We start from the raw sequence: 14,948 nt of genomic DNA, 5'->3' as shown, positions 1-14,948 counted from the left end.
GGAAGAAAAAACAAAAAAACAGAAAAACCAACCTCATGGCCTGATCCTGATTAGTGCTTAGAATTAAAGGTGCTGAACACCTCTCAAGATCAGGCCCGAAGTGCGTGAGAATGATGAACTCAGTTTTTGTTAAGGTTAGAAAGATTTTATTACACCTACCTTGGAACTCTAGAATGCTTCAACCTGGAATATATATCTATTTCTGATAGTGAAGAACAGAAAATGTTAAGCCAAAAGAATTCCCCCCATCCTTCACCCCCAAATTCAGAAGATTCAAAATGCAGGTTTAAAATGGAATGGGTGTGGGGTTTAAACTAGAAGTTGCACCCTTAACTACGGACCCTTGATGTGGGAATTGTGGCGGGCATCCCACATAAGATCAATACAAATTTTACTTCACTCTCTAAGAAAATAAGAATGGCCACATTGGGTCAGACCAATGGTCCATTTAGCCTAGTATCCTGTCTTCTAACAGTGGCCAGTGCCAGATGCTTCAGAGGCAATTAACAGAACAGATAATTATCAAATGATCCATCCCCTATTGTCCAGTTCCAGCATCAGAAGTGAGAGGTTTAGGGACACCCAGAGCGTGGGGATGTATCATAGAATCATAGAATCTCAGGGTTGGAAGGGACCTCAGGAGGTCATCTAGTCCAACCCCCTGCTCAAAGCAGGATCAAACCCAACTAAATCATCCCAGCCAGGGCTTTGTCAAGCCTGACCTTAAAAACCTCTAAGGAAGGAGATTCCACCACCTCCCTAGGTAATCCATTCCAGTGCTTCACCACTCTATTAGTGAAAAAGTTTTTCCTAATGTCCAACCTAAACCTCCCCCTCTGCAACTTGAGACCATTACTCCTTGTTCTGTCATCTTCTACCACTGAGAACAGTCTAGATCCATCCTCTTTGGAACCCCCTTTCAGGTAGTTGAAAGCAGCTATCAAATCCCCCTGTCATTCTTCTCTTCTGCAGGCTAAACAATCTCAGTTCCCTCAGCCTCTCCTCGTAAGTCATGTGCTGCAGCCCCCTAATCATTTTTGTTGCCCTCCGCTGGACTCTCTCCAATTTATCCACATCCTTCTTGTAGTGTGGGGCCCAAAACTGGACACAGTACTCCAAATGAGGCCTCACCAGTGCTGAATAGAGGGGAATGATCACATCCCTCGATCTGGCTAATAGCCATCAATGGACCTTTCCTCCGTGAACTAATCTAGTTCTTTTTTGAACCCAGTTATACTTTTGGCCTTCACAACATCCCCTTGCAATGAGTTCCACGGGTTCACTGTGCGTTGTGTGAAGTACTTCTTTTTCTTCGTTGTAAACCTGCTGCCTATTAATTTAACAGGGTGACCCCTGGTTCTTGTGTTAAGTGAAGGTGTAAGTAACATTTCCTTATTCACTTTCTCCACATCATTAATGCTTGTATAGACCTCTATCATATCTTCCCTTATCTCTTTTCTAAACTGAACAGTTCCAGTCTTTTTAATCTCTCCTCATAGGGAAGCTGTTCAATATCCCTAATAATTTTTGTTGTCCTTCTCTGTACTTTTCCCCCAATTCTAATATATCTTTTTTGAGATGGGGCAACCAGACCTGCATGCAGTGTTCAAGGTATGGGTGTACCATGGTTTTATATACTGGGATTATGATATTTTCTATCTTATTATTTATCCCTTTTCTAATAGTTCCTAACATTCTGTTAACATTTTTGACTGCCACTGTACATTGAGTGGATGTTTTCAGAGACTTATCCACAATGACTCCAAAATCTCTTTCTTCAGTGGTAATAGCTAATTTAGACCCCGTTATTTTGTATGTATAGTTGGGATTATGTTTTCCAATGTGCATTATTTTGCATTTATCAACATTGAATTTCATCTACCATTTTCTTGCCAAGTTACCCAGTTTTGCAAGATCCCTTTGTAACTCTTCTCACTTTGCCTTGGACTTAACTATCGTAATTTTGTATCACCTGCAAACTTTTCAACCTCCCTGTTTACTCCGTTTTCCAGATCATTTATGAATATGTTGAATAGCCTTGGTCCCAGTATAGACCCTGGGGGATGCCATTATTTATTTCTCTTCACTGTGAAGACTGTTTATTCCTACCCTTTGTTTCCTATCTTTTAACTAATTACTGATCCATGGGAGGACCTTCCTTCTTCTTTCAGGATTACTTACTTTGCTTAAGAGCCTTTGGTGAGGGATCTTGTCAAAGGCTTTTTGAAAGTCCAAGTACACTATATCCACTGGATCATCCTTGTTCACGTTTCTTGATACCTCAAAGAATTCTAATAGATTGGTGAGGCATGATTTCACTTTACGAAAGCCATGTTGACACTTCCCCAACATATCATGTTCATCAATGAGTCTGATAATTCTATTCTTTACTATATTTTCAACCAATTTTTCTGGTACTGAAGTTAGGCTTACTGGCCTGTAATTGCCAGAATGGTCTCTGGAAACTTTTCTAAAAATCAGCATCACATTAGCTGTCCTCCAGTCATCTGGTACAGAGGCTGATTTAAGTGAGAGTTTACATACCACAGTTAATAGTTCTGCAATTTCCTATTTGAGTTCCTTCAGCACTCAGGTGAATTCCACCTGGTCCTGGTAACATATTAATGTTTAACTTTTCAAGTTTGTTCCAAAACTACTTCTACTGACACCTCAATCTGAGGCAGTTCCTCAGATTTGTCACACAGAAAGAATAGCTCAGATGTGAGAATCCCCCTCACATCCTTGCAGGGAAAACCAAATGCAAAAATTCTTGGCAATGGCTTTGTCTTCCTTGAGTGCTCCATTAGCACCTCAATCATCCAGTGACCCCACTGATAGTGTGGCAGGCTTCCTGCTTCTGATGTACTTAAGATATTTTTGCTGTTACTTTTTATGTCTTTTGCTAGCTGTTCTTCAGATTCTTATTTGGCATGCCTAACTGTACTTCTACATGTGACTTTCCTGAGTTTATGCTCCTTTCTATTTTCCTTGGTAGACAGCCCCCAGGCTGTACCACATGTTGTACAAAAATCTATTTTAAGAATGTTTTAGAGTGTTTTAACATGAACTCGTTGGGTCTACTTTTCATATCCCCCTACACATATAGCCAGAAGGCCCAGTTATTATGAGCCCAACTCTAGAGATTAGAAGAATAAATATAACTCAAATATTTAAGACTAAAAATTACCTGAAATAGCTTTTTGGTACGTACAAACTGCCTTTAAAATGACATGAGACTCAGATGTCTCAGGATCTCCAAGGGCTAAAACCAAGTGCTTTGTATCCAACTTGAAAGCAGTGACTCTCCACTTTCCAAATGGAAAACATATCCCATTTCTAGATTAGCAGCATTCTAAGACTGGATCTTAAAGTTCTCACTGGTACAGGATTAAATACTGTCCCATCCTGGGCATTGGGCCAATCTAACTCTGGAAGGAAATTCAAGATTCATGAGTAAAGAAGGAAATATTTCTTTGGCAGTTTATTACATGGTGCTGCAATTTATCACATACGTCAGTTTCCTCCTTTATCCACAAATCTGGAATTTCTTCCCAAATGTAGACTGTCCCAAGAAAGAAATGGCAGAGACAAGTTTAAGGTTCAATCTCGTAACTCTAACAATTTTACACACACACACACTGTTTGGGGATATTATACGGCTAGGACAGGAAGGAATTTTCATAAAGAAGGATTTAAGTCCTCTTTGCAGCGGTGGAAATGGGAATAACAGATCCCAGCTTAACGTAAACACATGGTGATCAGTTGTGAAGTCCTTTATGTATTAATGTGCCTGGGAATATCTAACTGTCTTCCTGAACTGACCCTAGAAATGAACTCCTCCAAGCACGGTGATTGTCTGCATGTACCAGAACTTCAGACTGCATCTTTAAAGATAACTTTGTGCTGCAATCTAAGTGGTGGACAAAGAAGTTGAAGAATCAATTTATCCAGAGGCAGCCACATAATGTACATGATATACAGACATTTTACACTTCCTCCCTTCCAAATCACAGCTGCAACTGGTGCTTCTTCTGTGTTTCTTTATCCAAAACCTAAAATAATATAGTCTTATTGAAGCCAGCACTCTAATGGGCTGGTCACACACACAAAAAAAATTCTATTCACAGGCACAGAAGTATTCCCTCCCACCCCCAGGTTATCAAATTAAATCCAGAGGCAGTAACAACATCATAAAAAGGGGTTTGTGCTTGACATAAGACAATCCCCTTATCAATAAGCAGCGGCCAGCTACAAACAGTCTCAGGATAACTGGTTCCTTATTCCCTTCTTTCCTTCTGTTACAGCATCACACATCTTCCTTTGACTGCAGCAGATGCTGGACATTTGTTCAGGTACCAGGTGCTATCCTGGGATCCTTACTTTTTCATTCTCTGGGGCCCCATAAGGCGTAACAGTTCAAGGAATTCTAATGCTTCTCTATGATCCTTGTTGAAAGGCCACATTCTTCTATTTCCAGTGCACAAGGTAACTGTTTAGCAGGCCTAACCTGCATATATAAATTGGATTCATTAGAAACCACAATTCAGGAGGATTCCAGATAAAGCACATATGGGATGCTGTTGGGGTCTCTCTGTTTTGCACATTTTTTTCTGGGCAGGAGAAAAAGGTTGTCGACTCTTCTTAGAGTCTCATTTTTCTTCTCAGTTTAACACACCAGCTTTGTGTTATTGTGGCCTATTGTACCATGTGGTGTTTAACAGCTGCTATGCTCCACCCTAGAGTTGGCTGCACTTCAGGGGAGGGTAAAGTGATTCTTGTAAAGTTTTTAAGGCAATCTGGGGATCTTTTGGAAGGAAAGGCGCTCTGTGAATGTAACATTTTATTCCAATGACATGTCTGCATTTAATGTGTGCTATTGATATTCCTGCATCAGAAGAACATCCTGTTTTATTACTAAACTATCCGCCTAGGTACTTATATGGTCACTTATTTAAAATAAATGATTGGAATAATCTGTTAAATAAAAAACAGAGTGCTGGGTTCAGCTTTTCAAACCATGGTTTTAGAACAAGCCACTTCACTCCAGGTTTTAGTGACTCGCAGTTCCCTCATCATGTGTAACTCTGAAACCAAGCCTCTGTTATCAGACAGGCTACAGCCAGCAGAACGTGAACTATGTAATATAGCCATTGCCAAACCCTTTTTATAGGGCGTAGGTCCCAATTTAGTAAAGCATTAAGCATGCGGTTAAGTCCATCCCTGTTTAGCAAAGGCTTAATTTTAAGCATGTTTTTAAGTCCCATTGACTTCAGGCAAGTTCCGAAGTCCTTTCTTGAATGAGGGCTGTAGTTTACAACCGGACTCAATCTCACTGCTAGTGGCTTTGCTGAGGGGGAGTGAGGAAAGATAATTCAGACTGTCTGAACATGATCAGAGAATAAATCCCAGACTAATGGGTAAAACTCCACATGTGGACCACAGATTTTTGGGGGGCCTCCTGCTTTTAACATGCTCTTCTTTAAAATGGCCTTGTGGAATTTCACGTCAAGTCATCATTTATTTCCACTATTGCTTAATAGCTTTGTTTCCATTAATGGAATCCAAAACTTTACAGATGGGCTCTCCAGTCACTGATCAAGAAAGCTTTTCTAAAGGATCAAAATAATGCTGATCAGTCTTTAGAGCCTGGCAAACCCTCAACCCTCCTGTGCAATACTGACATACACGTGGCTGCATTTAATTAGGGACCTTGTTAAATGATTTATTCCAGAGCTACCTAGGAGAAGCCTGGTAGGAAGAGACCCTTCTGAAGAACAGAAAATCCTAGATGACTTTCAGATAAAAGACAGACACTAAGTATCCTACAGGATGAGGACCATGGTGCATTGAGTGTCAGTAATACGTAGTAGTATTACAAAAGCCATATTTGTTTATCTAGCCAGCTGTTTATCTGGCACTTCAGTGAGCTGCTGCAAGTCACTGAAACAAAACACAATTCAAGAAATGCACTAATGATGAGGAAGGGAGGGCCAGGGAATAAATGCAGACCTTGAAGCCTAAGAAGATCTGCAGAGGAAAACTGAGGGTATGTCTACGCTACCCGCTGGATCGGCAGGTAGTGATCGATCTATTGGGGATTGATTTATTGCGTCTAGTTTAGACATGATAAATCGATCCCCGATCCCTCTGCTGTCGACTCATGTACTCCACCGCAGCGAGAGGCGGAAGTGGAGTAGATGGGGGTTCGGCAGCAGTCGACCCCGCGCCGTGAGGATGAGAGGTAAGTCGACCTAAGATACGTCGACTTCAGCTACGCTATTTTCGTAGCTGAAGTTGCATATCTTAGGTCGATCCCCCCCAGGATAAACCAGGCCTCAGAGATGCCCCCTTGCACCCACAGAGGTCAACCCTTAACAAGCAAGACCATGAGGAAATTATTACTGACCACCTGTTTTGCTTTTTAACAAAACACCCTGTCTAACTTTTGGGTCTGAGGGCTGTGGTTGTGGGGAAGAGCAGAAAAGCATCAGAGAGAAAAGATCAGGATTTTGCACATAGGGTATTGCTACACTGTAATCATGGGATGTGATTTCAGCTCGGGTACTCATACCTGAGCTATCTTTAATCTACCTGAGTAAGTAGAGTAGGCCTGGCTACTGGAAAGTGAAGCCGTGACAGCATGGGCTTCAGCATAGTTCTGGGTGGGCTCGTACAGCCTATGGGTAAATACTTGGGTGGCTGGCCCATCTGATGCCTGTGATGCTGCAGCTTCACTGCTATTGGTCCCCAAGATAGCCAGATTAAAGCTAGCTTGGGTATGTCTACACAAGCTGCAATCACACCCGATGATTGCAATGTAGACATACCCTTAGAATCCTGGTCCTTGATGAATGTAATTGTTGATGGCAGAAAACAGCTGCAAAGTTTTTATTTAGAAATTTAGATTAGCTTTTATCACTGCAGTGTAAAAAGCAATGAAACCTCAAAGTCTTTAAGTCTGAAAGGTCAAAAGTAGAATCTCTAAAGTAGTAATGGATCGAGACAGACCCTCAGTTTCAATGCCTGAACTAACCCATGAGCCAATCAGAAGCATGGGATCAGAGAGTCATGCTGGGTTCTTTCCTTGTGCATCAGCACCTCTAACAAACATTCCACAGGTCACATCATGCCCTCAGTGCTGCCTGTGCAGCCCCTCATTGTCTTTCATGGAGTGAGACACCATGAGGGGAAAAAATCTTTCGTCTTTAAAAATCAATGTATTCTAATCTGAAACTACAGCATGAACCATAATTGTGAGGTTATAACATGGACGGATTCGCTATAGGGCAGAGCCGTGGGTGCTCACGCTACCTTTTCATACCTTAACATGATTTTATTTCTTTTCCGTGTAACCTTAACTCTGAATTTTCTGGGTTTCGAACATCTGATTTGGGGACAGTTACAACACCCTTGTAATGATTTTTACCATATACTTTCAACCTTAATTCCATTTTAACATAGTTTTTGTCTGGGACTTTACATTACCATAGGCCCTAAAGGCTCCAACCAAGATTAAAGTCCCCTTGCACTCGGCGCTGTGTAACACATAATGAAAGGCAGCCTGTGCCCCCAAAAGTTTATAGTCTAAACAAAAAAGACAGACAAGGTGGGAAAGGAAACAGAGGCACAAAGAGGTGAAGTGGCTTGTCTGAGATCACGCTGCAGGTCACTGGCAGAGCAGCGACTAGAGCCCAGACCACTGCACTATACACCATGCTGACTCCCACGTATTTAGCAGCCAAGGTGCCGCTCCAAATGGTCATGATTGTTTTTTATATATGGACAAACTTTTTAAACTCAGCTTTTTAAATCAGTAATTATAGTGCAGCCTTGATGTTCTTTAACAACAGAGAGAAACCACACACAATAACATCTGCTTTCATCCACGTGGAGAACAATTCTCTAGGCTCGAGTAAACTTCCCCCAGAGGAACCCTCTGTGAGCTGCCCCCAAGTGAGGGGTAGGCACATTCCCTACTCACCATCTACAGGGCTGAGGTAATCATGAAGATGCGCCGTGCTAGCTGCTCCCCCACTCTGCATCAGGAGGTCCCCGTAAGGATTCGGATGGCTGGCCATGAGCGTCATCTGGTGATAGTAGTCGGCAGGGTTGGCTCCTGGAGGGGGAGGGGGCAAACCAAAGAGGCCTCTCTCTTTTAGATGCTCGTGAGCCACTGTAGAGGCAGAGAGTGAGGAGACAAACATGGGGAAAATGTTTTCACAGTAAGTAAAACTCCAGAGCTGACATTACAGTCTGCCTCAGAACCCCCAAGCCCTCTTGTTACAACTCAGTTTGGTGCTTTGATGACGTGCGTTTGGGCGTGTTTCTGTGGACAAAAGGGGCCTCTGCATTCTTCCATTTCCGCAAATTTATAAACAATCTCTCATTCCCCCTTCTAATAATCCTTCCACATGAAAACAGAATTCACTGCAGGGAGGGGTCTGGAAGGCCTGACCAGCCCACAGCAAAAACGCTGTCAGCATCAACTTTGGTGCCTATTAGCAAAGAAAAGGACAAGTAGAGTACAGTTAACAACCACAGCGCAAGGAAATTAAAGCCGAGATCTAATGTGGAGAGCTAGGTTTAGTGTCTGGCAGTGTAAAATCATTTTGGCTGCCAAAGCCAATTACACTCACTTTCTTCCCGCTGTAATTTTTCAAACCTGCCTCCCACCAGCTCTCCATTAACTTATTTACCATGGTCTAAAAAACCCACAACACAATGCCCCTTTTAAACTGCCAAATAATGAAACTCACTTTGCAAGGCGGTGGGAAAAAAAAATACATGAGCAATAAAACCTCTCTGCTCTATGCGGAGAGTGGAGGTTTGGAATCTTAACACTTGCTTGGGTGAGCAAAACCTAATTAACAGGAACAGAAGAGCCACATTTTAAGGTATGCATGTGCCTGTATCTATCCAAGCTATTTACGTGGCCCTCAGTTACCGCAGCATCTAAACACTTCACAGTCTTTTGATAGATATAGCCTCACCACACTGATGTGAGTGAGATAGGAAAGTGCTATTCTTCTCATTTTACACACGGGGAACTCAAGCACTGAAAGACTAAGTGACTTCCCCAAGGTCACAGAAAGTCTGCAGCGGAGCAGGAAACTGAACCCAGAAGTCCTGAGTCCCAGCCTAGCACCCTAAACACTGGACCATCCTTCCTCTCTATGTAGATACGTACAAGGTCCAATTTTGATTTCACATACACACTTTTCATATTGATTTCTTATGGAGATACTCCTATGCAACTAAATGAGACCTTACACCGTACTGAAGGAGATATAGATATAGTGGCCAAATTCTCTACTGCCATACATTGATGCAGCTCCAGCGTTACATAAGTAGAGAATTGGGCTCCATAGCGATCTATGCTTTCAAAAGGGTACGTCTGTATTTCAATGTTTTCTGAAATTCTTTACTGAAGCGCCTCCCATTTTTCATTTCCTTCCCTCTCCTACCTCAAATATACAGCGTTTAACATGATCAATCACTCCATAAGCCTGTGTGATGCCTCAGCTCACTGAGATGGGGATAGGGTGACCAGACGTCCCGATAAAATCGGGACTGTCCCGAGTTTGAGGAGTTTGTCCCGCGTCCCGACCAGAGTACGGTTGGGATGCCATTTGTCCCGATATTTTGTTTCCTTGTCTTCGGCGTCAATTCGGCTGAGAGTCCTTCAGTCACGGACGGTCTTTGGCGGTATTTTGGCAGCAGGTGCTTCTGTCTTTGGCGGCAAGGTTTATTAGCCCCCACCGAAATACCGCCGAAGACTGTCTGTGACTGAAGGGCTCTCCGCCGAATTGCTGAACTCCCGGATAGGTGAGTGTAAAAAAAAAAAGCACCCCCCCCGCGGCGGTCCCGATATTTTCCCTTTAACATCTGGTCACCCTAGATGGGAAAGGTAGGAACTGTACTGAATACAGCCTGATGCTTGGAAGTGTCTGGGTTATTTACACCCAGTGCTGCATCTAGACCAGGGGTAGGTAACCTATGGCACGTGCCGAAGGCAGCACGAAAGCTGATTTTCAGTGGCACTCACTGCCCGGGTCCTGGTCACTGGTCTGGGGGGCTCTGCATTTTAATTTAAATTTAAATGAAGCTTCTTAAACATTTTACAAACCTTATTTACTTTACATACAACAATAGTTTAATTATATATTATAGACTTACAGAGAGAGACCTTCTAAAAACATTAACATGTATTACTGGCACGCGAAACCTTAAATTAGAGTGAATAAATAAAGACTTGGCACACCACTTCTGAAAGGTTGCCGACCCCTGATCTAGACTCTATGCACCATGCACAGGTTTTCACATACCCTTTACTTGGGCCAGGACTATTCTGTGGGGATTACTCATTGAGGGAGGGGAGGAACAGAAATAATGAGGAAGGAAGGGTCAGGTGGCCTCTCCCCCCTACACTAGGGCACCCATCACATGAGAGAGGCTAGCACCATGCGGAAACACTGTAGTGTATAGGAACTGGGTAGTAGCCCTTTAAGTAGTTTTTTTGGTCCCCTAGTGAGCCCTGCCTGCTGTCTTCTATTGCAGATGCCACAAGAACCCAACTGAGCAGCAGAGTATATCCATAATGAGGCCTTGTGTGTTTGTATATAGTTAGTAAACGTGGTTATTTGGAATCCAACTGTGTCCAAGATGTTTCCTCATATTCTTAGTGTTGTGTAAAGAGCAAAGACACAACAAACACTTTGCACAGCTGTGGCCCTGACACAGGGCTGCCGGGGTCCCTGTGGGGACCCACTGCCAGCGAAGCTCAGAAGAGCAAAGACTAGAGTAAAAGGGTACATAATTTTAAGCAAAATATTTATAAGAGAATCCAACAGTAACAGCTCTTCTCACGCTCTGGTTTGTCAATGCAATGATGCAAAACAAATGTGTCGTTACAGAGGAGGGAAAAAACAACAGCTCCCCACTTCAGAGAGCAGCTGTAGATCCTTTGCAGCTGTAGATCCTTGGGGTATAGTGAATGGAGTGCTGGTGAAAAGTGCCAGAGCTCCAAAATAGCTACAGCACAAGTAGCAGCAGAGCAAACTCCTCCAGCACCGGGTTGGCTACGTGCTTCAACCTTGACCCCCCGAGACCACTTCTAGGCATAAGCTTTGCCATGCGCATTTATTTTCTGCCCTCTCTGTGGAGACTGCCAGTGTGGGTGCCAGCCCATGCCAACGGCTGGGAGAAGGCATATTTCAACAACAGTCGATCTAAGAACTGCACAACTCATACCATGTCAGCCACTTGATAGCCTGTGGTGCAGCTACAGTTTTAAACCCTCACACTCAGTGTCAGGACAGCAATGCGCTTACCATCAGCAGGGCTGAGGCCTCTGGCGGCAGAGATCATGGAGAGAGTGGGACTGCTGTGCACGGTGCGGAGATAATGTTCCATATGGGGGTTTATGTACGGGTGAGGGGGATTGAAAGGCGATTCACCAGGTCCTGCTGGGTGAGGAGAAAGGCGAATAAGGGAGATGTCGGAGATAACGGGGCTGCCACTGAGGGTAGGAGGCCTGTGAAGGAAACAGAAAAACATACTGTGAATTGGTCTTCAATTTCATTAGCACCTCTTCATGCATTTTTTCTTTAAGCCAGAGCACATGGTTGGAGAACAGGACTCCTGGGTTCTGTTCCCAGCTCTGACTCACTGTGTGAACCTAGGCAAGTCATTTCAATTTGTTTGCACCTCAGTTTGCCCTTCTATAAAATAGATATAAACTGGGCATATATGTACCACTGCCATCTGTTGGAGAGAATCAGAATTGCTCTATTCTATGTCTATGTCTGATGCTGCTAATAGTGGTTGAAGAATCTCCTCTGTCTCAACTGGTCTTGGAGCAAAAGGCTCAGAGATAAATTATTGTGAAATTCACTGTGGCCACGGTATGCAGCACAGCGACATACGTGATGCCCTAGTTGGCCACCAGTTTGCTACAGTACTGACCCTGCATTGATATTGTGAAGGCTGTTTAAAGAATTTTTGCCACATGCACTGAGATCTTCGGAGAACAGGTGCTATGCAAGTGCAAGGTGGTAGAATTATTCTTTACAAGTTCCGCTATGAACTTTAGAGAGAAAAGATAAAGTGTCTGTCGCCACTTCCCTGCGGGAAGGGGGAGGGGAAAGGAACCTCCTTTGTTCTCTTCTAAACCTGCTCATAGTGAGACCATGGACTTGTCAAAACTAGAGAGAAAGAGACAGACTTTTGTCAGCTGGAGCTCAGGAGAGGTATATGCTTGCCAGCAAGTCAGGCAGAATTTCTGTGCTCAAAGTGTGGAACAAACTGCTAAAGCCAACAGAAGTAGTGAATCTAAGTTTCGGGAAGAGGAGCTAGACAAGAAAGAGATGTAAAAGCTATAGACACTCGCCACATTTATGGTCATGAAGGTGAGCCACAGGATGAGCCGCATTTCTTGGTCTGTTGCGAGCAGGTCTTGAATCCCTATTTGCTCTTTGACAGTTCTTTCATCTGCCCATCTTACTAGGAGACTGCCTCAGATAGGAAACTGCACCTCCCAGGGGTTAGCAGCTGCTGCCTTTGCAATGTCTAGAAGTGAAGGAAGTTTGGGAGGGAGGATAGCCAAGTGATTAAAGCAGGGAAGGGGAAACCAGAATTCCTGCATTCTATCCCACACCCTGCCACTGAATTGAGTGACCTGGGGCAAGTCCCTTAGCCGCAGTCTGACGAAATACCCTCACCTGCAGAAGTCAATCAAAACTTTTTCAAACCATACTGGAAGGTTTGTTTTAAGTTTTTGAGGGCAAATGTTCAGGTCAGATTTCATCATGTGTGTTCTGGTTCTAGCTTCCTTAGTGCTAAATCCCTCTGTCCCTGCTTAGGCAAAGTCTCCATTAAAGTGAGAATCTGACCTAAGAAAGGACTCACTAAATGCTGCAGGTTTAGGTATCTGGACATGTCTACACTAAGAAAAAAAAATCAGACCTGTATTTCAACCCTGGAGCAGCTCCACTAGCAGTAGCAAAGGTGAAAGATGTAGTGTAGTGAGTGAGGTCTCAGGTGTTTAGTCCATCATATCTTCCAATCCTTATTAAATAACCCAGTGACAATAATGCATGCGCAATCTACCATACAGCCTTCATCCTTCCTATCACTCGGGGAGAAACACAGGATCTGTATTATGCCAGTATAGACTCAGCCCTAGTGTTCAGCCCCTTCATAAACCTGCATAGGGAGTTCCGCTAAAAAAAGCCTATAGCACCAGGAGAGGGAACTGGTGGCATGTGTTATTTATGGTGCCACAGGTATGAGTAGCACTGGATGCAGAGAAAACAAATGTCGTCCCTGTCCTGAGTAGTTTACAGTTTTAGCTAGATACAGGAAACAGGGCGAAGTAACAACAGACAAAGAGGAAAGAGAGGGGTCTATATCATGTTAGATCCCTTTAAATTAGATTTAGATCTAATGAGAGTTGGTGTGGAAAGGTGGGGATGGACATGTCCGATGATGGGTTGTGAGGATGATTGTGAAGCACGATTTTATGAGGTATGGGATCAGAGACTTGGCAGCATGAGGGAAGCTGCTGGTGGGTAAAGGGTACAAAGGAGTAGTGGAGCAATGCAGAATTATCAGCGTAAAGAATCTAAGCGGGCGAATGACAGGAGATAAGAGAGTGGCTGGAACAAAAGCTGAACTCACTGGCATTGGTCTAAGCACTGGCAGTGGTAGCATGTTTTATGCAGGATGCTACATAAGAATATTTAAGTATTCCCACAATTGTGTGTGTCTCTACATGTGTATGTAGCCACAAGAGTGAAGCTCTCTGAGTGGCTTAGACATGCCACCTGAACCTCAAGATACAGATTTCACCGTATACTGTCTACAGTTCAGGTGCCTTTTTATTTATTTATAATACTCGGATATCCACAAAGCTACACAGAATAGTAACAAGCTTTACAGCCTTATTCAGCAATTTATGAGGGTGTTTGTCATTGTCCTTCTGATAAATTAGTAAATCTTGCAAGTGTTTGAACACTTTTTGCTGATGTGTAATACATTAAAATGTCTTTATATATATAATTTCTAAATACTCTCCTGTAGTGATAACGTCTGCCTCTCACCAGTGTAAAATACAAGGCAGCAAAAATCTGTCATTACAAGGGTACATCAGTATCCAAAACACACACACACACACGTTTTATTGGAATCACTCCTGATTCACAGTGCAATAACTGAAAGCAGAATCAAGCCCATTATAGTTTATAGTACTGAAAGACAAACTTATGCTCACATAGTGATTTCAACCTCATAACCTGTTACTATGTCATTTTGTTACCAAAATTATGTAGGTGACTTAGTCACTTTCCAAAACTGCCTTGTTCCAAACTGTGCAGCCTATGTACATAGCACAGTGTGCGGTGACTGGTTAACATCCTCTGTATTTCAGCCATGACATCATCTACAATAGCAGCACGCCTGCAAGGCTCAGCCAAGCTTGAGCTAAGATTTGTGTAGCAGTCGAGGTTGCTACTAATAAGTCAACTGTGTATGAAATCTACCAATTTATTTGGGGGGGAGGTGAGGGTAGGGGTGGGGGTGGGGAAGAGAAGTGAATCAAAGTCTCTGTTCCAGATTTAGTTTCACATCATTTCTAACAATCTCCACCGCCTCATCTGGAAAAAATGAAACGGGTTTTAAAAAAAAGTGATGTCATTAAGAAAACATCTGACTAATTTTTCTTCTGATGAAGACTTAATATAAGCAAGGGGGAATGTAAATTAAAAGCAGCCCCAACCTACCCCAACCCATGGAGCCTGGCTTAATATATAAGCCATGAAAAGAGTTTTCTTACATATACAATAAGTTCCCTCTTTCATCAATACTCAGCGCTTCTCCCAATGGGGTTGTGAACTTCTTTGATGCAGGCTTGAAACTATGTATTACTGGGTTTATGAGCCTTCTGAGGCTAC

The 14,948-nt window shown here is 43.1% G+C and overlaps 1 protein-coding gene across 15 annotated transcripts in view; it reads right to left on the bottom strand.

Annotated features, from left to right (window-relative positions):
* The window catches only part of GLI2 (GLI family zinc finger 2), a 406,855-nt gene that overhangs the window by 46,558 nt on the left and 345,349 nt on the right, over positions 1-14,948 (bottom strand). For all 15 annotated transcript variants that reach the window (XM_045033089.1, XM_045033083.1, XM_045033085.1 and 12 more), the window contains 2 exons: positions 11,331-11,533; positions 7,982-8,173 (listed from right to left, as the gene is read on the bottom strand). In XM_045033089.1, the coding sequence (XP_044889024.1) occupies positions 7,982-8,173; positions 11,331-11,533 (395 nt within the window). The remainder of the gene's footprint in view (positions 1-7,981; positions 8,174-11,330; positions 11,534-14,948) is intronic.

Source organism: Mauremys mutica, chromosome 10, assembly GCF_020497125.1.
Source record: "Mauremys mutica isolate MM-2020 ecotype Southern chromosome 10, ASM2049712v1, whole genome shotgun sequence".
Classification (NCBI taxonomy): Eukaryota; Metazoa; Chordata; order Testudines; family Geoemydidae; genus Mauremys; species Mauremys mutica.
Note: the sequence above shows the minus strand (reverse complement) of the source record. Positions and strands in the feature narration are given on the sequence as shown.